This window comes from Phacochoerus africanus, chromosome 13 (genome assembly GCF_016906955.1).
Source record: "Phacochoerus africanus isolate WHEZ1 chromosome 13, ROS_Pafr_v1, whole genome shotgun sequence".
Lineage (NCBI taxonomy): Eukaryota > Metazoa > Chordata > Mammalia > Artiodactyla > Suidae > Phacochoerus > Phacochoerus africanus.
The window spans coordinates 21,122,374-21,148,299 of record NC_062556.1 but is presented as its reverse complement, the minus strand read 5'-3'; the positions used below and the strand labels follow the sequence as shown (position 1 = coordinate 21,148,299).

Below are 25,926 nucleotides of genomic sequence, written 5' to 3'. Positions count from 1 at the left end.
TCTGTGATACACTTGTGTTGCCTACTTTTTATTATATTTATTCTAGCAAATTTGCTTTTCTTTTGTAAATGATGACTTTTTAACATTTCATCTCTTAGTTATTAATTGCTGAGTTAATAGAAATAAAGTGGACTTTTGTATTGATTTTCCATCCAGATACCTTGGCAATTTTGATCATTTTCATGTAGATACTTTCTGGGGGTTTTTTTTGTTTTTTTTTTTTTTTGTAAACCATCATTACAACTGCACATAGTAAGATTTATTTTTTTCACTTAAATAATTACAGAGGCTTTCTTTCTTTTACTTATTTTTTTGTCTTTTTTTTTTCTTTTTTGGTCTTTTCTAGGGCCACGCCCACGGCATGTGGAGGCTCCCGGGCTAGGGGTCTAATTGGAGCTGTAGCCGCTGGCCTACACCAGATCCACGGCAACCCCAGATCCAAGCCACATCTGCGACCTACATACACCACAGCTCACAGCAACACCGGATCCTTAACCCACTGAGTGAGGCCAGTGATTGAACCCACAACCTCCTGGTTCCTAGCTGGATTTGTTAACCACTGTGCCACAACGAGAACACCTTTCTTTCTTTCCTTCCTTCTTTCTTTCTTTTTCTTTTCTTTCCTTTTCTTTTTTCTTTCTTTGTTTATTATATTGGTTAGGACCTTCAGTACAGCATTGAATAAAAGAAGAAATAAAATACATGATTCATAATTTTTAAGGAAAACTTTCTAACATCTCACTTAGAATGCTTGTAGGGTTTTGTGGATGCCTTTTATCAGGTTAAAGAAATTTCCTTCTACTGACTGATATGAATTTTTAATCACAGATGGATGTGGATTTTTTCATATGTTTTTAGAAGAACCTAAGGCTTTTCTGGTTTAATCTCTTAATGTGGCAAATTACATTAATAGAGGTTTTTTGTTGTTTTAGCTGACACTTGGTTTAATTTGTTTTCTCACCTTTGTTTTGTTGTATTTCTTTCTGCCTTGCAAAGCTTGCCAGGTTGAAAAATGCTTAGTGATTCTTGCAAAGCCCAAGGTAATAGATTAATATGAACCAACATGGACCTACTTTATTTTCACATACCACTTAATCAGAGAGGAAAGAATCTCATAGTAAATGTTCATACTTGCAGCTCTTCATCCATTTTTGCAAGTGATAGAGATTTGGATAAAGGTAGAACCGAAGCAGCAGGGTGAGGGACTATAGGAAAAGAAGCTGAAAAAGAAAGTATTGTGTATACGTAGAACCGATTCACTTTGCTGTACACAGGAAACTAACATAACGTTGTTAAGTCAACGATACTCTAACAAAATTTTTTTTTTTTTTCCCACTGTACAGCAAGGGGGTCAGGTTATCCTTACATGTATACATTACAATTACATTTTTCCCCCACCCTTTCTTCTGTTGCAACATGAGTATCTACACTAAGTTCTCAATGCTATTCAGCAGGATCTCCTTATAAATCTATTCTAAGTTGTGTCTGATAAGCCCAAGCTCCCGATCCCTCCCACTCCCTCCCCCTCCCCCTCCCATCAGGCAGCCACAAGTCTCTTCTCCAAGTCCATGATTTTCTTTTCTGAGGAGATGTTCATTTGTGCTGGATATTCGATTCCAGTTATGAGTGATATCATATGGTATTTGTCTTTGTCTTTCTGGCTCATTTCACTCAGTATGAGATTCTCTAGTTCCATCCATGTTGCTGCAAATGGCATTATGTCATTCTTTTTTATGGCTGAGTAGTATTCCATTGTGTATATATACTACATCTTCAGAATCCAATCATCTGTCGATGGACATTCAAAATTTTTTTAAAAAGAAGAGAAATACAGGAGTTCCCGTCGTGGCTCGGTGGTTAACGAATCTGACTAGGAACCATGAGGTTGCGGGTTCAATCCCTGGCCTTGCTCAGTGGGTTAAGGATCCTGTGTTGCTGTGAGCCGTGGTATAGGTTGCAGAGGCTACAGCTCTGATTCGACCCCTAGCCTGGGAACCTCCATATGCTGCGGGAGCAGCCAAAGAAATGGCAAAAAGACAAAAAAAAAGAAAGGAAAGAAAGGAAGGAAGGAAGGAAGGAAGGAAGGAAGGAAGGAAGGAAGGAAAGGAAGGAGGAAGAAAGAAAGAAAAGAAGAAAGAAAGAAAGAAAGAAAGAAAGAAAGAAAGAAAGAAAGAAAGAAAGAAAGAAAGAAAGAAAGAAAGAAAGAGGAAAGAAAAGAAATACATGGAATCCATGAGCCATAATGGCATTCTCAGGTTTCTAGTAACTCTGATAACAGCACAAGGCTATTTTTATTTAAATTTAAATGAAGTTTTTTTGGTGACATTTGGCAGAGGCAAATCCACTTTTAAATTAAAGACTTTTTTTTTTGTCTTTTTGCTATTTCTTGGGCCGCTCCCGCGGCATATGGAGGTTCCCAGGCTAGGGGTCAAATCGGAGCTGTAGCCACCGGCCTACGCCAGAGCCACAGCAACGCGGGATCCGAGCCACATCTGCAACCTGCACCACAGCTCACGGCAACGCCGGATCCTTAACCCACTGAGCAAGGCCAGGGACCAAACCCGCAACCTCATGGTTCCTAGTCGGATTCGTTAACCACTGCGCCACGACGGGAACTCCAAATTAAAGACATTTTCGTTTTATTTTTGGACAAATATTTCCCCCAAAATGTGAGGATAAACACTTTTTATTTATTTATTTTTGTCTTTTCTAGGGCCGCACCTGCAGCATATGAAGGTTCCCAGGCTAGGGGTCGAATCAGAGCTGCAGCCGCCAGCCTACACCACAGCCACAGCAATGCCAGATCTGAGCCATGTCTGCAACCCACACCACAGCTCACGGCAACGCCGGATCCTTAACCCACTGAGCAAGGCCAGGGATCAAACCCGCAACCTCATGGTTCCTAGTTGGATTCGTTAACCACTGAGCCACGACAGGAACTCTGGATAAACACTTTTTAAATCGAGAGAAAATGTTTTGCTTTTTCTCTATTTAAGAGGAAACTTAGATTCTGTTTCCACTAAGATGGAAAAACAGGGATCAAGTTTACCCTCCTGCCTAAAACAACTAAAACACTGGTCAATGTATATAAAACAATGGCACGAGAGACATGAAACATCAGCAACGTGATGAAACATTGTATCCTGGCTTGGGTCTTGAAAGAGAACAGTTGAAAAACTGGTGAAATCTAAATAAAGCCTGCCATTTAGTTAACAGCAGTGGACCAATGTTGGTTTCTTAGTTTTGACAAATATGACATGATAACATAAGATGCTGACATGAGGAGAACCTGGGTGCAGCGTCCACAGAAACTCTCTGTAATATCTTTGTCAACTTTCCTGTAAATATAAAAATACTTCAAATACATTTTTATAAAAAAAATAAAGGCGTGTACCAAGAGCTCTAGAAACTCAAAAGGTTATGATAACTCCTGCTGTCATCATTAAAAAAAGCACCATAGGAACGAAAACTGGGTGGGTAAGCAGCATGTAGGCAGAAGAGCAGAAGACAAAGAGGCAGTGTTGGGGAAATGGCAAGCTGTTTATTTTTGCCAAGTGTAGGATGTAGATGGTTCAGGGCAGGAAAAGAATGGTAGCCAAACAGAAATGAACTTGAACCTTGTGTAAGTTCTCGCAGAGAGAAGTTTTCTGATGCATGCTGGGAAATTTGATCTTTATATAGCAGGCAGTGAACTGTTAGGAAAGTGACATAATTTGACTCGTGACTTTTTTTTTTTTCTTTTTTGCCTTTTTAGGGCTGAAGGTTAGGGGTCGAATCAGAGCTGTAGCTGCAGGCCTATGCCACAGCCGCAGCAATGCCAGATCAGAGTTGTGTCTGCAACCTACACCACAGCTCACACCAATGCAGGATCCTTAAACCACTGAGCGAGGCCAGGGATCAAACCTGCATCCTCATGGATACTAGTCCGATTAGTTTCTGCTTAGCCGTGATGGGCACTCCTGACTTGTGATTTTTAAGAATGATTTTGACAACAGGGTAGAGGATAGTTTATTTTGCAAAGTATGATTAAAAGATTCTTCATTCTGGAAATAAACCTGGGGAGACTTGATTATCAAAAGAGAGAAAGAGGCATTCACAGAAACAACAGATTTAGAAATCTTATGTCAGTTCCCTGGTATAGTTGAAGCATAAATTATTCAACTAGTGCTTAAGGATATATATTCAAGGATAAGTATTACAGGATTATTCATAGCAGCAATAACTGGAAATCATATGAATACTTATCAATATAGAATTGAATGTTGATGGTGTCTCCACATTCTAGAATGTTCTGTAGCCATTACAAAGAATGAGTTATATTTAAAATAGTTAACTTGGGGGAGATTTACATGACGCATTAAGAGTGAAAAGAATCAAGTGGAGAAATCTATGAAATATCCCACTTTTGTAGAAAAACAAGTTAGATAAAGGAAAATTATGTGTTAAAAGCAAGAGAAAAACATGAATAACTAAACAGCCCATTGTTAACAATGATTTGGATGGTGGAGAATAAATGGCAATTGAAGGACTGGGTTGGTGAGGGCAGGAAACAAGTAAGTTTGTTTTCAAAAGAAAATCTCTATGCCTCTGCTACAAGATATGATATTCGGCTAATGTGATATTACACCCAGATATTTATAAATCCATAGAGAAATGCATGAAAAGAATAATCACCAAAATGTTAATAAAATTTTCTCAGGATGATGAAATTTCAGTGTTTCCCTGATTTTATGCTGTTTCCCTGATTTTATGCTGTTCCACATATTTAATCGGAAAAAAACTATTTTGGAAAGCTATTGTGTGAAAAGCAACTACCAATCTTCTCACAACACTGGTGACTCTTTCATTGTTCTCAAATGTCCTCTGAGCCCATCAGTGGGGCGTAGTTACCCTTTGTCGTATTTTTATTCTAGCACATTCCACCCTAGGAATTTTCTGTTAGTTTAGTCTTTTTAGGGCCACACCCACAGCATACGGAAGTTCCCAGGCTAGGGGTCGAATTGGAACTGTTGCTGCTGGCCTAGGCCACAGCCATCGCAATGCCAGATCCTTAACCCACTGAGCATGGCCAGGGATTGAACCCACATCCTCATGACTACTAGTTGGGTTGATTACCACTGAGCCAAGACAGAAAACCCCTTGCCCTAGGAATTTTTTTGATCCCCACCCCACCGCCTTTTACCATCGGCCACAGTCGTTTTGACATTTCTAGTTCATTTAATGCAGGCCATTACTTTCTCCAAGCTTCCAAGCACCATCCTAGAAGCAGTCAGCACCACCCTGCAAGGATCTAACCAGAAGGTCAAATCCTATATCACAGGCAAGAGTATTTCTTTAGGGATAAAGTCCTATTTGTTTGTTTTTGTGTTCTTTTGTTTGTCTGGGGTTCTTTGGCTGTGCCCACAGCATGTGGAAGTTCCCAGGTTAGGGACTGACCCCAGCCACAACCAGAGCCACAACAGTGGCAACACTGGATCCTTAACCCACTGAGCCACAAAGGAACTCCATGTCCTTTTTCTTCGTGAGCATACTCGGCCCTTCCACAGCTGGATCATATCATGACTTAACCCTAGATGCTGCTTTGGAGGCCAGGAGGGGAGGTGGGAGTCGATTCTGAGGGCTGATAGTTGGAGATGACATGACAGAACAGAGCTCCCAACAGCAATGGGGGTGATGGGAGAGCTTTGCAACCAAAGCCAGGTGGGTGTACTTAACCAGGAGTAGCAGGCTGGACACAATGATTGTAAGAGCCACAAGGTCAGAGTGGTAGCCAGAGGGACATGGCCTTTGGAAAACCCTAGTGAGTTAAGAGAACACCGAGTTCTTAGGGGCAAGAGAGTCAGCCGCCAATAAAGGTATTTGCTCAATCTTTACAATCAAAACAAGTCCGGGCTGGATGAGAATGGCTGAGTACAGCCTCCCCAGGCAAAACCCTCCACCACTGCCCCAGGCCCAGACCTATGCAGTTCTTAGTCTAGAATCCTTTGCCTGAAGGAGGAGTCAGGTCCCCACAAAGAAAGACCCTGCAGGAGTATAGACGGGGTACATGATCACAACTCCCTCAGTCCTTTGCCAAAGGAACCTCTGACCATTTGCTCAGGTAACTCTGCCCACTGGGGAAAGACGAACCCTCAGCCTGGCTGAGGTCTGGGGGATGCAGGGTGACACTGAAACCGGAAGATCCAGAGTCTTAGTCTAAGTTCAGCTCATACTGGGTGCCCCAGGGCCGTGGGTCTCCCCATGATTTTCTCCTACTCCCCAAATGTATAACTGAAGTGGACCAACTCGGTTGTCGGCAGAACACCCACAATGGTTCCTCGCCTGTAAAGTAAGAGCTATCTGGCAAAAAAACACGAAAAGTGAAACTGTCCACCCCCCAGCCAATTTAAAAAAGGTACCAAAAAAAAAAAAAATGCATTCTGGGGGGAAATGGCAGATTTAGGGCCACTCATAAAAATATCATCCTTAAATATGCAGCAATGGTGGCTCTTATCAAGTTCACCTTTAATTGACAAGTCTGTCTCCCACAAAAGCTAGATGGATCCTGTCGGATGGCAGTGGACAAACTTGACCATGGAGGAGTCCCCATTGTAGCTGCTGTGCTCAGTGTAGCATTGGCTGGGCAGAGCCTCCGGTGTGTGGGATTCAGCTATTGGGCTGGCCATCCCTATCAGAAAAAAGCATCAGAAACAGTTTGCATTGCCTCAGGACAGATACTAAATATATTTACAGTCTTGCTTCAACTTGACTTTCCCGGAGCTCCCGCTGTGGCACAACAGGACGGGCAGCATCTTGGGAGCCCTGGGACGTGGTTTCCATCCCCAGCCCAGCACAGCTGGTTAAGGAGCCAGCTTAGCTCATGGATGCAGCTCAGATCTGATCCCTGGCCCAGGACCTCCGTATGCCATGGGACAGACAAAATAATAATAATAATAATAATAACTTTCCCACGGTCTGTCATAATATGGTCCAAAGGGAACTAGCCTGTCTGGCTGTTGCAGTCACGATAGGACATCACGTGACTCTTGGATCAGAGGAGCAAGAAGTGGCTAGAACACTGGAGGTCTTGGTAAGACACATGAATGTGATGGAGGATAATCTGAGAAAAAGAATGTGTACACACACACACACACACACATATATATGTATGGTTGGGTCACTTTGTTGTGCAGCAGAAATTTTGATAGAACATTATAAGTCAACTATAATAAAAAAAAAAAGTTTTAAAAGACACACGTGCTCCCAAAGTGGGAAATAAATACTACAAAGAGCCAGGGACCCACCCCATTAAGAAAATGTTAAGTGTCTAGTAGACTGAGATGGGCTGGAAAATCCCCTGCAAAATATTACTTAGCCATAAAAAAAAAAAAAAAAAAAGAATGGGAGTTCCCGTCGTGGTGCAATGGTTAGCGAATCCAACTAGGAACCATGAGATTGCGGGTTCGATCCCTGGCCTTGCTCAGTGGGTTGAGGATCTGGCGTTGCCATGAGCTGTGCTGTAGGTCGCAGACGTGGCTCGGATCCCATGTTGCTGTGGCTCTGGCGTAGGTTGGTGGCTACAGCTCCAATTCGACCCCTAGCCTGGGAACCTCCATATGCCGCGGGAGCGGACCTAGAAAAGGCAAAAAGGGAAAAAAAAAATGAAATTTTGCCCTCTGCAACACTGTAGATGGACCTTGAGGGTATTATGCTAAGTAAAACAAGTCAGACAGGAAAGACGAATACTGTAAGTTATTGCTTATATGTGGAATCTAAAAAACAAACAACAAAACCCACAAATGAATATAACAAAATAGAAACAGGCTCAATTTAGAGAACAAACTAGTGGTTCCCATCAGGGAAGCGGAGGCAAGATACGGATAGAAGACTGAGGTACAAACTACTACGTATAAAATAAATAAGCTCAAAGATATATTGTACAGCCCAGGGAATGTAGCCAATATTTTAAAATAACTTTAAGTGGAGTATAATCTATAACTTCATTGAATCATGAGTTCCCGTCGTGGCTCAGAGGCAACAAACCTGACAAGTATTCATGAGGACCCAGCTTCTTTTCCTGGCCTCGCTCAGTGGGTTAAGGATCTGGCATTGCCGTGAGCTGTGGTGTAGGCTGCAGACACGGCTCGGTTCCTGTGTTGCTATGGCTCTGGTGCAGGCCAGTGGCTGCAGCTCCGATTGGACCCCTAGCCTGGGAACTTCCACATGCTGCAGGTATGGTCCTAAAAAAAAAAAGAACCACTATGTTGTCCACCTTAAACTAATAATATTGTACATCAATTAATTTTTTTTAAAAAGATAAATAATTGCATCTTTTACCTCTCGTGACAAAGGGAACACAATACCTCTTATGTCCTGGGGGTCCTGGCTATGCCTCACTTGGAAATAATGCTTCAGCCAATATAGTGGGTGACTTGAAAGATACCATCCTTGTGAGAGGCCCAGAGCAGAAACTGTTCAGCTGGTGGTACAAAAAGCCCTGCCACTCAGACCACATGGCTTGGCAGACTGTATGGGTTTGGGAGCATTTTGTACTGGGAAAAGATGTTTTCTGGAGGCTTTAAAATGTCTCAACACAGGAGTTCCTGTCATGGCTCAGTGGAAACAAATCTGACTGGTATCCATGAGGATCCAGGTTTGATCCCTGGCCTCACTCAGTGGGTTAAGAAGCTGACTGCAGGAGCTCCCATCGTGGCTCAGTGGTTAACGAACCCAACTAGTATCCATGAGGATGCAGGTTCAATCCCTGGCCTACTCAGTGGGTTAAGTATCCGTCATTGTCATGAGCTGTGGTGTAGGTTGCAGACATGGCTTAGATCTGGTGTGGCTATGGCTGTGGCTGTGGGGTAGGCTGGCAGCTGCAGCTCCAATTTAACACATAGCCTGGGAACCTCCATATGCAGTGTGTGCGGCTGTAAAAAGACAAAAAAAAAAAAGTCTCAACAAAATAATCACAATTTAGACACCTAGAACAGGGCCATACCATCTGCAGTGGAGAATTATGCACCTTTCAAAAAACAGTTCCCAGCATGCCACTGGGCCCTGGGAGAGATGGAATGCTTGACCATGGGACGAGGATTCGAGTGGCAGTCTCCCCCTTCATAATCTGGGTCTGTCACACTCACTGCAGTAGGCAGAATAATTTTTTTTTGTCTTTTTGCCTTTTTCTAGGGCCACTCCCGTGGCATATGAAGGTTCCCAGGCTAGGGGTCCAATCAGAGCTGCAGCCGCCGGCCTATGCCACAGCCACAGCAATGCAAGATCCAAACCGCATCTGTGACCTACACCACAGCTCATGGCAATGCTGGATCCTTAACCCATGGAGCGAGGGCAGGGATCGAACCCGCAATCTCATGGTTCCTAGTCAGATTCGTTAACCATTGCACCGTGATGGGAACTCCTGACAAAGATCCTTAAAGACAGAGAAGGATGGTAGAGAGTGAGGCAGAGGAAGATTTCACTGAAGAAGGGGTCAGAGTGATTCAATGTGAAAAGGACTCGCTTTGCCTCTGCTGGCTTTGAAGATGAAGGGACAGTACAGCACAGATTGAGGGTGGCCTCTAGAAGCTAGAAAAAAGCAAGGAAAAGGGGACTCTCCCCTCCAAGAAAGAACGCAGCCCTGGGTAACACCTTGATTTTAGTCCAGTGAGACCCATTTTTAATTTCTGAACTAAGAGGTGTAAGACAAGAAATTTGTGAGGTTTTTAAGCCATAAATTTGCAGTAATTTGTGGCAGCAGCAATAGGAAATGAATACATTCTTCAGGTCCTGAGGTTGGGTGGGCCCACAGGCAAGTCATGATAAGGCGGAAGTGGTCCATCTGAGATCACACATGATCAGGGCCAGGGGACACATGTGAGGCGCATGAGCAGGTGGCCCTTGTGTCATCCACTGCTGTTGGACCAGTGCTTCTCTTTCGACTCGTACCAACGCTTGTCACCTATAGAGGACCAGCGAGTGGAGGCTTATGGTTTCGATGGTTGCCTCTCAGCTCTCCGCTGAAAGATGTGCAGTTGAGGGAAGGCGCAGAGGCTCTGCTGAAAATCTGCCCCTAAGGCAGCGCTAAGGCCATGTTTCCCCCCTGGCTTCTCCCAACAGATAACTGATCGCGGTGAAGATACTTGGGCAGGCTCATTTCTGGAAGATGAAGACTCTTCTGATGGATGACACTGGTCAAGGACTATCTCTCAGCTTTGTGAAAACTTTCCTAGAAGGTGCACAACAATCTCAGACCTTCCACTTTCCTTCCTTCCCTTTCTCCTCCACTGGGGCTTCATGTGGATCACGGTTCATGGCACCCCAGCCTCCTCTTGTCCCCTCCCCGTTTCCTGGAGAAGGAAATACTGGCAGACTGAGGACAAAGAGCTCCGTGGAAAAAGCGTATAGATGCAACTATGGGAGTAGGAAGAACGCATGAGGATCTTTGATTCATATGGCAACGCCTAGCAGGGAGCAGCCACAACAGAATAGGCACCAGACAACTGTGTAAATAAAATGTCAGCCAGCCTCTGTCAACCACCACCCCTGTGCTGGCACAAAGGGCACATGAACAGAATAGCCATGATGACTGGAATGAAGCTGCAGTAGAAATTGCAGTCGAGCAGCATGGACTTCTACTCAGCAAGACTGATCGAGATTCAGCTGCTGCCAAATGTCCAGCTTGAGGCAAAAGAGGGAAAAAGGGAGCCCATCAACCAGCAGCATGTCTTGAGATCACACAAAACTTGGTGACAAACTGACTACATCAGTCCCCTTCTACCCTGGGTCTGGGTTTGCCTCTCTTGCCAACAAGGTCTCGGCCAGCATCGACGCACCAGGGCTAACACAGTGTTTGATCTACTGACAGCAAATCCCCCCAACACTGTATCAGATCAAGGGATCTACTACACAATAAGGAAGGAGCAGAAATGGATACATAACAGTGAGATCCACTGGGCTTATCACATTTCACACCACTGAGAAGCTGCTAGCCTAAAACAGTAACTAGTATGACTTGTTGAAGCATCAGCTGAGGTGCTGGTTTGGAAAGGAGCAACATCCTCCAGTATCTACTTCTTTTTGTTTGTTTGTTTGTTTTGTTTTGCTTTTTAGGGCCACACCCATGGCATATGGAGGTTCCCAGTTTAGGGATTGAATTGGCCACAGCCACAGCCACGCCAGATCCAAGCTGTGTCTGTGACCTACACCACAGCTCACGGCAACGCCAGATCCTTAACCCACTGAGCGAGGCCAGGGATTGAACCTGCAACCTCATGCTTCCTAGTCAGGTTCCTTTCCACTGCGCCATGATGGGAACTCTGTTTCTTGTTTGTCTGTTTGTTTTTACTTTAAATCAAAAGTCATTCTATGATGCTACGTCCTCATTGGATAGAAGACATGGTTTCAGGAAACAAGCTGGAGCCATCAGCTCCATTTACCACCATTCCAAGAGCTCTACCTGGGGAGTGTGTACTTTTAGTCTACAAATATGGGCTCTGTAAGTTTAAAAGTTCTGGTTTCCAGAGGAGAAAAACTTCCACAAGGCATAAGAGGAGTCCCACTAAGCTGAAAGCCACTGCTGCTACCCAGTCAATTTCATTTCCTTGTGCTAACAGATCATGTGGGAGGAGAGGTATTATCATGCTGGACAGAGTAGTTGATCTCGGTCATCAGAGGACACTGGGGGCTGATCTCACACTGTCAAGGTGCAGGGAAGAATGCATTTGACATGCAGATGATACGCTTAGGCTTTCTGTGAGACTCTCTTGTCCAACACTGATGCGTGTAGATGAGTGTAGGAGCCATGACCCAAGAGGCCACTGTAACTGTGGGCTTGGACCCTTGAGGTGGAAGGTCTGGGTCATCTCAGCAAGTAAGCCACCTGGACCAGGACAGGTGCTAGAGAGGGGAAACCAGAACAGATGACAGAGAAGGGGGATGCTGAGTACTGGGCACCATCTCAAGACTAGCCATAGCTGTAGAGGGCTAGAGTTAACCCCCAAAAGTTCCTTCTGTATGAATCCTTCAGGCGAAGAGACCAATGTGAACCCCAAAGGGGTACAAGGGCTGGTCTCCAGGAGATGCCATGTTTTGAGCCTGGATCTTCATCCAGGAGTGAACATTCATTTCCCCAGTTTCTGTGAGCGCTGGCAGCTCTCAGTCATGCCCTTTACCAGGACGTTCACTTGACTGCAGAGGGCCGTCATCCTCTCCCAGGTGACTCCACACCCGATGACTAATAAGTATGGGTCATAAAGGCCAACTCTGTTGCCCCAACTTGGGACAACTCTGCAAGGACAACCCAGCTTTCAGGGCTCCCCGTAGGTATAGCTGAGGCCTTTGCTGTGACTGCATCACAGTTCAGTTCCTCCTCTGCTCATTTCTCCACAAAAGCTGATCCTAAGATATCTGTCCATCAAACTCCCTACATGCAAATCTCTATCTTAGAATCTGCCTCCTGGGGAAACTAACCCGCAGCAGATACAAATGCCTGCTTTATGTGACATAAACCATGACAAGTACCAGATGAGCGGTAAAAATACTCTCCTACAAGAATATAAAGTCAGAAGTGACTTTTGTCCTAGAATGGAGACATTCTGAGCTGGGCTCTTGAGATAGGTAGGATTTGACAGGTGAGTAGCGAGTGGATGGCCAGATAAGACAGGTAAAACTTTGATAAATGAATTAGAGAGGAAGTGGTATAAGAGCTGGTGCGTAAGTGGAAAAACAAAATCGGAGCTCGAGGACTGGCACGTGACCCAGGTGGGCAGGAATAAGGGCTCATGCTGGGATGTACCAGGAAATAGGAGCTGGATGAATGGGCAGCCTAGGACCTGATCATTGAGGGTCTTAAAAACTGGGTATCATTTTGGGAATTTGAGCGACAAACTCAAAGAGTTCTTTCAAAGCCAAGTGAGGATTTATCTTAAGGAAAAAGAACAAAGCTGGAGGCATCATCCTTCCAGGTTTTAGACAATACTACAAAGTTATAGTAATCAAAACAGCCTGGTGCTGTCACAAAAACAGACATACAGGTCAATGGAATAGAAGACAAGGCCCAGAAATAAACCCACACACCTATGATGAGTTAATCTTTGACAAAGGAGGCATAAATATACAGTGGAGAAAAGACAGCCTAGTCAGCAAGTGGTGTTGGGAAAGCTGGACAGCCTCATGTAAATCAATGACGTTAAAACACTCCCTCACACCATATATAAAACCAAACTGAAAATGGCTTAAAGGCTTACATATAAGACATGACACTACAAAACTCCAAGAAGAGAACACAGGCAAAACCCTCTCTGATATAAATGAAAGCAATATTTTCTTAGATCACCCTCTCGAGGCAAAAGAAAGAAAGGTAAAGATAAAAAAAATGGGACCTAATCAAACTTAACAGGTTTTGCACAGCAAACAAAACTATCAACAAGATGAAAATACAGCCAATGGAATGGGAGAAAATATTTGCAAACCATGCACCTGACAACTCAATGTCAAAAAAAAACCAAAAAAAAAACAGCCCAGAGAGTTCCTGTTGTGGCACAGCAGACGCGAATCCTATCCATGAGGATGCGGGTTTTGACCCTCAGTGGGTCAGGGATCTGGTGTTGCAGGGAGCTGTGGTGTAGTTCGCAGACTTGGTCGGCTCAGATCCCCACGTTGCTGTGGCTGTGGCATGGGCTGGCAGTGGAAGCTCCAATTTGATCCCTAGCCTGGGAACCTCCATATGCCACAGGTGGGGCCCTAAAAAGCAAAGGCAAATAAATAACTAAATAAATAAATAAACAACCCAATCAAAGAAAGGGGAGAAAACCTGAATAGACATTTCTTCAAAGACATACAGATGGCCAGCAAGCACATGAAAAGATGTTCATAGGAAATAAAACTCATATCTTATGGCAAGACAAGAAAAATTAAACATAAAGATTTTCTTTAGGAGTTCCCTTAGTGGGTCAGTGGAAATGAATCTGACTAGCATCCATGAGGATGCAGTTTCGATCCCTGGCCTACTCAGTGGGTTAAGGATCCGGCATTGCCATGAGCTGTGGTGCAGGTTGCAGATGCAGCTTGGATCTGGCATTGCTGTGGCTGTGGTGTAGGCTGGTGGCTACAGCTCCGATTCGACCCCTAGCCTGGGAACCTCCATATGCCATGGGTGCGGCCCTAAAAAAGCCAAAAAAAAAAAGCCAAAAAAAAAAAGATTTTCTTTGTCCTCTGGCCTCTTCTCCCCCCTACTGTGCATTGTGTACTGTGCATCAACCAAACTATCCTCACTGGAAGAAACACCTGCTCAACCATAAAGAGCAATGTTCTCTTAGCACCAACAAGAGGATAACTTAAAAGATTCCTTCTTGATTTTGTAAGGAGCTCGATGACACTTAGATATAGATTGCGTAAACTGTCAATAATACATCATTTAATGTATAGCCTTCTGTCTCAAAAAGCTTATATTAACTGCGCCTTGATTTTGAATGGGTAGAATAGTTCTTGGAGTTCTTGAGATGCTGTCTGGGGTAATAATCCTCAATTTGGCTCAAATAAAATTTTCCATTTCTTTCTTAGATCAACTGATTAATTTTCTTCAACACTCAATATTGCTAATTACTAGAGAAATGCAAATCAAAACTACAACAAGGTATCACCTCACACCAGTCAGAATGGCTCTTATGAAAGTCTACAAATGATAAATGCTAGTGAGGGTATGGAGAAAAGGGAACCTTCCTACACTGTTGGTGGGAGCATAAATTGGTTCAATCACTATAGAAAAGAGTATGAAGTTTCCTTAGAGAAAATAAAAATAGAGTTACCATATGATCCTACTCCTGGGCATATAACTGGAAAAGTTGAAAACTCTAATTCGAAAAGATACATGCATCCCAATGTTCACAGCAGCACTGTTTACAATAGCCAAGATATGGAAGCAACCTAAATGTCCATCAACAGAGGAGTGGATAAGGAAGATGTTGTACATATATAAAATGAAATATTACTCGGCCCTAAAAAAGAATGAAATATTGGGAGTTCCATTGTGGCTCAGTGGTTAACAAATCTTACTAGGAACCATGAGGTTTCGGGTTCGATCCCTGGCCTTGCTCAGTGGGTTAAGGATTCAGCACCGCTGTGAGCTGTGGTGTGGGTCGCAGACGAGGCTTGGATCCCATGTTACTATGGTTCTGGCATAGACTGGCAACTACAGCTCCGACTGGACCCCTAGCCTGGGAACATCCATATGCCGTGGGAGCAGCCCTGGAAAAGGCAAAAAGATAAAAAAAAGAATGAAATATTGCCATTTGCAGCAACATGGGTGGACCTAAAGATTATCATATTGAGTGAAGTAAGTCAGAGAAAGACATTATATAAAATCATTTATATGTGGAATCTTAAAAATTATATTGATGAATTTATTTACAAAACACAAGCAGACTTGAAGACATAGCAAAATTGTGGTTACCAAAGGGGAAAGAGGGAGATAGGTGGGATAAATGATGAGGATGGGATTAACACATACACACTACTATGTATAAAATAGATAAGCAACAAAGATTTACTATATAGCACAGGAAACTATATTCAATATCTTTAATAACCTATAATGGAAAACAATATGAAAAAATATGTATAACGAATTACTTTGCTATACATCTAAAACTATCACAATCTTGTAAATCAACTATACTCGATTTTTTTAAAAAGGAAGGGGAATTTGTATAATTCTGTCAATGTAATTTTAGGATGAATTTCCTAGCAAGTTAAGCTCACAGTGAAATACAATACCTTACAAAGCAACAAGTTCTTCATTATTCAAATAGAGGCATTATTCAATTCCACATAAAGGAAGTTCTGGGTTGACTAGAAGATGAGATGCTTGGGTGTTTTTCTCATGCGTTAAAAGGACAAGCAAGTACCAAAGTTAGTCAACAGAAGGAGAAAGAAAATGTAAAGGTAAAAAATGTGTGATCCAAACAGATCTTTCTTAAGGAGAAAAAAAAAAAAGGAAATATAAAAATGTGGAGGAATAAAATTACGGGGATATACATTTACCATAAAATACAATACTGTGTCCAAGTTCAAATCGTGGCGAGATGGACTCTTCCTTTCTCAAGTTTGACTAAAGTGCCAACACCACAGAATCAAATAATGCGCTCCCGGGGTCAGTCTGATATTATACCATCCTGGCCCCAGGCACAAAAACTGGTTTTAACCAGGCAGGTTAGTTGTGTTTTGTCAACGGGGTGCCACAGAGGCCCACAACAAAACCAGACTGAACCAGCTAGATCCAAGATCGTGGGCAAAGGAGGCTAAGGGTCACTGCTTTCCTTGCCTCGATTTATCATTGCGTTTGTTTCAAAAGTACCTTGTCGGCAAGAGAGGCTTTGCAGCTGTGCTTGGAGAGCTAGACAGCAGTCACCCTCCGCGGACCGGCTCTGACTGGAGCACAGGAACATGCCTACGCAGGATGAAACCTGGAGGTGTCTAGAGTTACCCTTGCTTCATTAGCTGGCTAAGATCTCTGCCTTGAGCTGGGAATTTGTACTCTGCTGGCACAACGTGTGCCCTGTGCAAAGGAGCATGGAAGACTGCGCATGCCTGGCTGCCCCTGGAAATCTCCGCCCCCTCCCTCGCTGGGGACTGTCTGCCTCCTAAGCCTGAAATTCCCTGACTTCCCTCCCTTGGCAGGGGAGGAGGTGCCCTCAGAGCATGAGCTCCCTGTTCCCATTTTCTGCCCGTTGATACAAGCCTGTCTTCCTTGCACCAAATTCAGTGCCATCGTTGAAAGGAGGAACCTGAGCTGGAAAGAGCCCCCTGACCCAGGCAGGGGGACATCGTTTGGGGAGTGGGAGGCAAGAGGGGGGTCCCTGGATCTAAGGGGAGAGAGGGGAAGGATTCCTGAAGATGTTTCTTTGCAGCAAGTGTTCCCAAGTCCCCACGCAGGTGTTACGTCCTTTAAGTCAGCCTAGCAGGGAGGATAATGGGTGAATCTAAGCCTTTTTCCTCAATTTTATCCACACAAGGACAGGTGCCTGACTTGTTCCTGATTAAACCTCCAGGGGCTGGCCTGCAATTAACTAGATTAGTCATTAAAATCAAAAGGATAACCCCCTCATGCTGTATAGCTAGAGCTCAGACGCCATCCAATATGTGTCACAGCAGCCAGAGCCCAGGTGAAGGCACGATTCTTAAAATGAAAGATGGAGCCCCAAGTGACCACCTAGAAAGAGACACGTGTATCCTGGTCTGGAGAATTGCCCAGCAAGGGAATCTTAGAAATCTCTAAGAAGGTAAAATCCAAGGAAAGGACTAATGGGAAAAGGAGTCAGGGGTGTATGGGGGGGGGGGTGAGTGTGAGTGTGTGTAAGGAGTCACTTTCCTGCCAAGATTGAGATCTTTGAATAATGTCTTGGTTGGACTTGACATTCTAGCTTCTGAATTGAGGTTTGCTTTTCAGCATGACCCAAAGGACTACCAGTTACTTAAGAGCAGGTGAGAAAGCCACGGAATTCTCTAACTTTCCATGCAAGAGCAGAGGAAGATTGCTTTGCCACATAGAATATGTTGGGGCAATGGAAGATGAAACATAAAGACGAGTTTTGATGACATCTCTAAAGGGATAGAGTTACAGCATTTACCCAATAACTATTTGGGGCGGGGATGGGGGTGGGGAGACTGCATCAAAAACAGAGTGAAAAGCACAAGCACAGTGAAACAACAAGTCACCTTAAACAAAAAGGAAACCGAGGCTCAGACTCCGATTGCTTAGGACCGCACGGCTGATAAATGGCAGACCTGAGGGTGCTCCTCAGCTCCCCGGCTCCTGAGCTTTTAATACCCAGGCAGCATTTCCTCCGCGGCTTCCCCTCTAAGAACATGACTGTGCTCATCAAGCTCTGTCCCCTGCTCTGGTGGACGGTTCACACTTGCTCTGAAAGACTGTTTTTGAATTTAAAAAGCTGGTGAGATGCCTCCGAACAATGGAACATAGCCCAAGGCTGCATTTTGTTGTATGCATTGCAGCATTTTAAAGGCACTAGTACCCCATTCTCTAAGATGAAAATAATACATAATTAGTGGGAGCTAAGCGAAAGCCAATGCGCTTGTCTCCAGGTGGCTGATAGTATATGAAGGCAACAGAAGGAACACTTCCTGGTCTATTAATTCAAAAGCCCTCTATCCTCAACCCTCCTCCATCCTCCAATTCCTTTTCCTCCTTCCTACTTTTTCTCATGTCCTCTTTCCAAATAAATAGCCTCGCTGACTGGCTGCGCTTTGGTAATCAGAGCAATGCAATTAATGACTGTTTATAAGATTCTCACTAGTATTTTACATTTACCCTTTATGGTATTTGGCCTTTAGAAGCAAGTGAATACAGAGACTTTTTTTTTTTTTTGGTTGCCTTTCTCTTTGGCATATGGTATTTATGCCTTTAAAACTTGTTTTGTTCTTGTTCCAGGGTGTTTTACGGATGAGATCTATCAAAATGCACCTATCAATCAGCCACTAAGAGAGTGCCTGAACACAAAGAGGTATTAGGAAAATGATCAGGACAGAAAACAATAACAGAACAGCTTTAGGAAAAAGCCAGGCCCTCAGCTCTTTTTAGGAGGCGTCATCTTTTTTGCCCCCAGAAAATAATTCATCAACGTCTGTCACCCTGAATAAAATTAGATTTTTTTCTTTTAGCTTCAGTAATAGGCAATTCCTGGAAAGGCAATGCTCAGAAACATTTGGTGGGGAAAAAAAATTATTTTTACTCACAGAAAGAAGAGTTTGTGATTTTATTTCTAGGCGAGGAATGGGACCTAGGAATCAGATCTGCTTCTGCCCACGAAGCTGTGGTACCCCCTCTCCTAATACATGGGGACCATCACGATATGCACAAAGTATGAAATATCTTCAATATGATATGATTTGACTATAATATAGACATAGTCGCATCCCTCTCTTCAAGAAAAGGTATCAAACAGACTTCAAAGTACATGCTGAAGCCAAAAATAGAAGAGTCAAGCATGAGGGAATTTTCCTCATTCATTTCTTTACTATTTCCTTTCCATGCATTTCCTTTATTTGCATACCGTTTAGTCCTACTGAACTCTTGTAAGCTTATTCATTTTTGCAGCCACATGGTCAAGCTTTTGTATATCTTGCTAGTGGTTATCTCATCAAGCTTAAGGTTCACTATATGATCCAGATGGTGGTTTGTAGGTGAGCCCACTAAGCTTGGACACAGCCAGCTGTGATGATACTTGGGCTGGCCGGCACTGAGGCCACCTTCTGAACCGGCCATACACAGGGGAGGACCTTGAACCTGGCCCTCCAGCCCTGGCCTCTCTTCTAGGCTACCTTCCAGACTGGCTGCCTTCTCTGCCAACTCCCTGTGACGAAGTCTGACCGCCCTTCAGATTGGATCTCTTCCTAATTTCTGTAATTTTTAGAGGCAGTGCTGTGCTGTGAAAAGGGCTGGAGTGAGGCAAAAATGGAGTTGAATCCGAACTCTCCACGTACTCTTTGATTTGGGGGCCAATGATTTATTCTTCCTGAGGCTGGTTTTTCTCCTCTGTAAAGTGTTGGGAAAGATCCCTGGAGTGGAGGATTGTGAGAATGTAACAGGGGAACATTCCTAAGTGCCTAGCCCAGTGCCGGGGACATCACCCTTGCTAAATAATCATGCACTTCCTCCTCCTTCCCTCTCTGGCAATGACACTGCCGTTGTCTACAGTAGCCAGGTTAGACACATTGAAATCAGTTGTTCTCCCCCCCTCTCCTTTACCCTTACTTACAGCCAATCATCAAGTAATAGGATATTAGAACTCGCAAGAACCTTAGAAATCATAGCCATCTGATTTACGGATAATGCATAGAGACGTAAGTCACCAATTATCCGAGCAATTTGATTCCCATGTCAGTTCTAGTCACATGGTGATGGAATTTGTGGCTAGACCCTTGACGACCATCTGGAACAACAAAGAATCAACCGACTATAATTAGCTTAGTAATGATGTGCAAACACAGCTTCCGGCTCACAAGTCAATCTCTATTTTCTTAAATGCTGTCTTACGGCTCTTTCAGTTCAGTTACTTTGGTGGAATTTTCCCTGCTCCTGATACGTCCTTTCCCTCTTAGCCACCCCCTGACACAGGGTAAGGAATCTGTCTCAGAGATACTTGGAGGAGAAAAAGATCATAGAAGCAAAACAAAGTGTGTGGGAGGGAGAAGATCATTCCAAAAGGAAGCAATATCAATTTTGAAAAGCCCCCAAATTGACGAGCTAATCAATTACGGTAATACAATACGGACGAACTATTTACATCAAGTTTTGTATATGCTAGAGCATGAGTTCCTTTGTGTGCTTTCAAGGGGCTTATAGTAGAAAAGCCTAAGGGAACCACTCTCCAGAGACAAATGAGAATTAGAAAAAAAAAAAGAATTAGACATGTTCATGTGTGTCTTCTTTATCGCTTTTCTTTTTCTTTTTGTCTTTTTAGGGCTGCACCCGAAGCAGATGGAGGTTCCCAGGCTAGGGGTCGAATCAGAGCTGCCACAGCAACTCGGGGTCCAAGCCCTCGCATCTTCAACCTACACCACAGCTCACGGCAATGGCAACGCTGGATTTTTAACCCACTGAGTGAGGCCAGGGATCGAACCTGATACCTCATGGATACTAGTTGGGTTCGTTAACCACTGAGCCACAATGGGAAATTCCATGTGTTTCTTCTTTAAAACACAGCTATCCTTCCTTTCCTATTCCATGCTGAACACCCAGACACAACCCAAACCTCCTTTCCAATCCATCTATACCTTTGCCCGCTGCCCCCTCCCACGTTGCATGTACAAGAGAAAAGTAAATAATCCATAGCCATGTAGCACATAGGTGAAGACAGGAGAAATATAAACCATGTGGTATTGACAAGTAAATAATTAGTTTTTTTAATTGAGTCTATTTCTTTCATTTTCATAGTCACTGAATATACATATCATCCAGAGTTTTCTCAGTAATAAAACTAGAGCCAGAAAAGAAAAGAAAGAGCCTGGATTTAGTGAGATCCTTATTGCACTGAATCTCCCATTTGGAAGGGCAACATGGAATGTTTCAGAAAGACCTGACCTTGACCTCCCCCAGGCCAGTGGACAAAATGGGTTTCACGAGGGGCAAATGAGCAGGGGGAAGGACCCCGCTCATCTAGGGTTCGACAGGGTTACCTCTGAAACGCGAAGACATCCTGCTCACAGAGGAGAACGGCGGCTACCAGGACTGCAAAGCTATAAAGCTTCATCCCAGCAGTGATTTGCTATAAACCACAATTCTCTGAAGAGAAGGGTCCGGAGAGCCGATGACCTAAGAGCCGTCTTTACACTCTGGTTAAAATGTAATGGCGTGTTCCCTCTGCTTGCTGTGATCCATCGACTTCTCTTCTACTTCCACCCCCAAAGAGAAAGCAGGGTGACAGCTGTTCTCAGGTTAGACGCTCTAGAAAATATTTAACTCCTCAGGGAAGATGAGGCCAAGACGAAAACGCTGGTAAAACAGCACAAGCGTGTCTGCTTTGTTGAACCAGAGCCGTAGAGTGCTGATCAGTAGATTCCAGCCCATGCAGAGCGGAGTCTCCCGTAGGGTCCAGCTGAGGTCTCCCCTGGTCTTTGTCTTTTTCAACGTTTTCAACTTAGATGAAGACCTAGAAGGTGAGTGTTTCAAAACTGACTGCTGGTACAGGGCTGGGAAGGAGAGCTAGTCTGGACCATTATAGAATCTCCATGCAAAGAGAGCTTTCCTCGTCCATGTGGAAGGAGGGGTCCACCCATAAAAGAACAGGAGCTCTTTGAAGAAGTGAAAAATTCTGGCTGGGGAGTTCCCATCATGGTTCGGCATGAACGACCCCGACCCGTATCTGTGAGGACTCAGGTTCGATCCCTGGCCATGCCATGTGGCTGTGGCATGGACTGGCAGCTGCAGTTCTGATTTGACCCGTAGCAGGGAAACGTCCACATGCCACAGGTCCCGACCTAAAAAAAAAAAAAAAAAAATCTGATCAATTCGAATCATGTTTATTTAGGGCAACCATAAGAGCCCCTGTTTAAATCAAAGCCCACCTCGTGTCATTCTGAAGTTAGCACCAAATAACATTTGCTCTGGTGTGAGACCTCATCCAACCTCTGTATGTGAAGGGAGCCCAGGTCCTCTCCCTACATTTCCACTAAGTGCATTTTTTTTGCAGTTCAGATACCGTTCATTTACAATGTTGTGCCATTTTCTGCTGGACAGCAAAGTACTTCAGTTATACTTATATATACATTCTTTTTTAACATTCCCATCGTGGGCTATCCCGAGAGACTGGATGTAGTTCCCTGTGCTATGGAGTAGGACCCCGTTGCTCATCCACGCTAGAGTGCATCTGCTAACCCCCAACTCCCTGTCCATCCCACTCCCCCTCCACCTCCCCCTTGGCAACCCCTAGTCTGCTCTCTATGCCTGTGAGTCTGTTTTTCTTTTGCAGATAGTTTCATTTGTGCCATGTTTTAGATTCCACATCTAAGTGATATCACATGGTCTTTCTCTTTTTGCTTTACTTCACTTAGTATGATAAATCTCTAGATGCATCCGTGTTGCTGCAAATGGCCTTATTTTGTTCTTTTTTATGGCTGAGACGTATTCCATTGTATATGTACCACATCTTCCTAATCCACTTATCTCTTGATGGACATCTAGGTTGCTTCCATGTCTTGGCCATTGTGAATAGTGCTGCAATGAACATCGGGGCCCATGTATCTTTTTGAATTATAGTTTTGTCTGGATATATACCCAGGAATGGGATTGCTGGATCACGGGGTTTGTTCAATATGTAGTTTTCTGAGGAAACTCCACACCGTTTCCCACAGTGGTTGAACCAACACATGTTCCCACTGACAGTGCGGAAGCATTCCCTTTTCTCCGCATCCTCTCCAGCACTTGTTATTTGTAGACTTATTAACAACGGCCATTCTGGACTTCCCATTGTGGCGCAGCGGAAACGAATCCGACTAGGAACCATGAGGTTGCGGGTTCGATCCCTGGCCTCACTCAGTGGGCTAAGGATCTGGCATTGCTGTGGCTGTGGTGCAGGCCGGCAGCAACAGCTCCGATTGGACCCCTAGCCTGGGAACCTCCATATGCCATGGGAGTGGCCCTAAAAAGACAAAAATAATAATGGCCATTCTGACAAGTGTGAGGTGGTACCTCATTGTAGGTTTTTCCTTTTATGGCCACAGCCATGGGCATATGGAAGTGTCCAGGCCAGGGACTGAATCTGAGCTGCAGCTGCAACCTATACTGCAGTTGCAGCAACACTGGATCCTTTAACCCACTGCACCAGGCCGGAGTTGGAACCCATGCTTCTGTAGTGACCCAAGCTGCTGCAGTAGGATTCTTAATCCATTGCGCCATGGCAGGAGCTCCCCAGAATACTTATTTCAAAGTCTGTGTCAGGCTGCTCTAGAAGTTCATTATGTTTGGGGTGATTTCATGCTCTGAGCATTGCTTTTATGGGCTGCCTTTCTTAGCTTTTGATTTCTTCCATGGCTGGGAGCAAGGGTTTATAAGCTCATTTTGAAGCTTTTTGTTGTCCTTTTCTTTGCTCACTTCTCTCCATTCTGCACACGCCTCCAAGAAGCCCCGGGCTTCTAATCCAGAACCTCACTTACACTGGCTTTTCACGTCTATGCCAGGATCACATTGTGGCCTTCAAAGAGCCAGTCATCAGTCAGGTGACTTGACTTAGTTACTGGTTGAGTTTGTCCTGGTTTAGTTAGTTACTCCTTTGTCTCTTACAGACCAGCTGCTGTTATAAACCAGTCCTAGGCAGCAGTGGGGCAGTGTCTTTTTAAAACTGAGGTCCATGCCATGCAATGCACAGATATTAAGTATATAGCTAGATGAGTTCCCCAAAAAATATGTATCCTGGAGTAACCCATGCTTCTATTCTTTCGCCACTCCAGAAAATTTCCACATATTATCCCCCAGTCCAAAAACAGCTGTTCTGACTTGATTTTGTTTTATATTTTATTTGCCTGTTCTAGAACTTCATAGAATCATATGTTGTCCTAATTAGTTTGGGCCACTACAACAAAAATATCATAGACCAGGTGTCGAGTTTTGGCTTTAATTTAAATTTCTAAGACCAATAATGTTGACAGCCTTTTCTGTGCTTATTGTCTATAAGTGTATATACATACGTGTGTGTGTGTGTGTGTTCAAATTGTGTACCTGATTTTGATGGTTTGCCTTATTGCTTCTATGTAGCAGGCATTCATGTACTCTGGATGAATATATCATCTGTATGATGCCCTAAAAGGTAAAACTAGGAGTTCCCGTCGTGGCGCAGTGGTTAACGAATCCGACTAGGAACCATGAGGTTGCGGGTTCGGTCCCTGCCCTTGCTCAGTGGGTTAAGGATCCGGCGTTGCCGTGAGCTGTGGTGTAGGTTGCAGATGCGGCTCGGATCCCGCGTTGCTGTGGCTCTGGCGTAGGCTGGTGGCTGCAGCTCTGATTCAACCCCTAGCCTGGGAACCTCCATATGCCGCGGAGCGGCCCAAGAAATAGCAAAAAAAAGACAAAAAAAAGGTAAAACTAGAGAGACAGAAAAGAGGTTAGCTATTGCAAGGGGCTTGGAGGAAGGAATTAACCTACAAAGAAGTACAGGAGAATGTTTTTGGAGTGGTGGAAATATTCTCTAGTTTGACTGTGGAGGCAGTTACACAATTGTGTATAGCCCTAATTCCTCAAATTCTATTTTATTTTTATACAATTTTATGTGAGTTTATTTTATTTTTCTTTTCTCTTTTTAGGGTGCACACACGGCATATGGAGGTTCCCAGGCCAGGGGTCAAATTGGAGCTACAGCTGCCAGCCTACACCACAGCCACAGCCACGCAGAATCCGAGATGAGTCTGTGACCTACACCACAGCTCACGGCAATGCCAGATCCTTAACCCACTGAGCGAGGCCAGGAATTGAACCCACAACCTCATGGACACTAGTCGGGCTCTTAACCTGCTGATCCACAATGGGAACTCCAAAAGTTGAATTTATTGCATGAAGAAAGAAAAAGGGAGAGAGAGAGAGAGCGTGTGCTAGAGACGAACACAACCATTTAATCAGATGGACTCAATACCTCAAATCACAGGCAAATCTCTTGGCTTCTTGGAGGTGCAGTTTCCTCTTTGCAAAAATGAGGTTAAGGATAACCTACCCCTGGGGGCTGTTGTGGGAATTCAGCGGGATCACCTCTGAAAACAGGAGGTCAGTATGGCCCACTTATTTAAAAGAGAGAGAGAGAGAGAGAGAGAAACCAGGAAGGGAGCAGATGGGGCCAATGTGCTTTCTGCCCGGAACCTTATGCAGGTCACAGTGACCTTGGGGACGACTGTCCTCTCCTTCTGTTCCTCCCAAAATGTTAGGTGATGGTCACTGTCTCAGAAGGCAGTGAGGGGGGGGGGATCCGTCTCATTGAATCATGCCCCCTGGGACCCAGCTAATTCGCATGTTTGCTCTCCAGTCAATTTGGAATATTAGGCGGCAAATAAAAGAGGGCCAGTGCTTCTTCAAGAGCCGTGAGCCTCTGGCTTAATGAAGCTGGAGTCTAAGAGGATAACCTCCCCGGTGAGCAGTGGCTGCTTCGCCTCCTCTCCCTCACTCAGCCTGAGGATAAGGGCGATGCCTCTGTGATCTGGGCTGGCCCGGACTCAGCTATGCAGCTCAGCCTTCCCGATAGGGAAGCCCTGAGAGAGTCAATTAATTCCATGGCATTTTATTATGAGTTCAGGTGCAGCTCAATTTACAAGTTTTCCTTTCAAAACCACTCAGCCATTAAAGCACCATCTTGGGAGGTTTGGGAGACACATAATTGATAAATGTTTCTTCCTCACACACACACACACACACACACACACACACACTCATGTTTATCCATGCAGCACCAAGCC

The 25,926-nt window shown here is 44.3% G+C and overlaps 1 protein-coding gene across 1 annotated transcript in view; it reads right to left on the bottom strand.

Moving 5' to 3' along the window:
- Positions 1–21,928, bottom strand: part of CPB2 (carboxypeptidase B2) — a 64,604-nt gene extending 42,676 nt beyond the window's left edge. Inside the window, exon 1 of the mRNA XM_047756328.1 lies at positions 21,172–21,928. Within this exon, the coding sequence (XP_047612284.1) occupies positions 21,172–21,245 (74 nt within the window). The 5' untranslated portion in view covers positions 21,246–21,928. The remainder of the gene's footprint in view (positions 1–21,171) is intronic.
- Between the last annotated feature and the right edge of the window lie 3,998 nt (positions 21,929–25,926).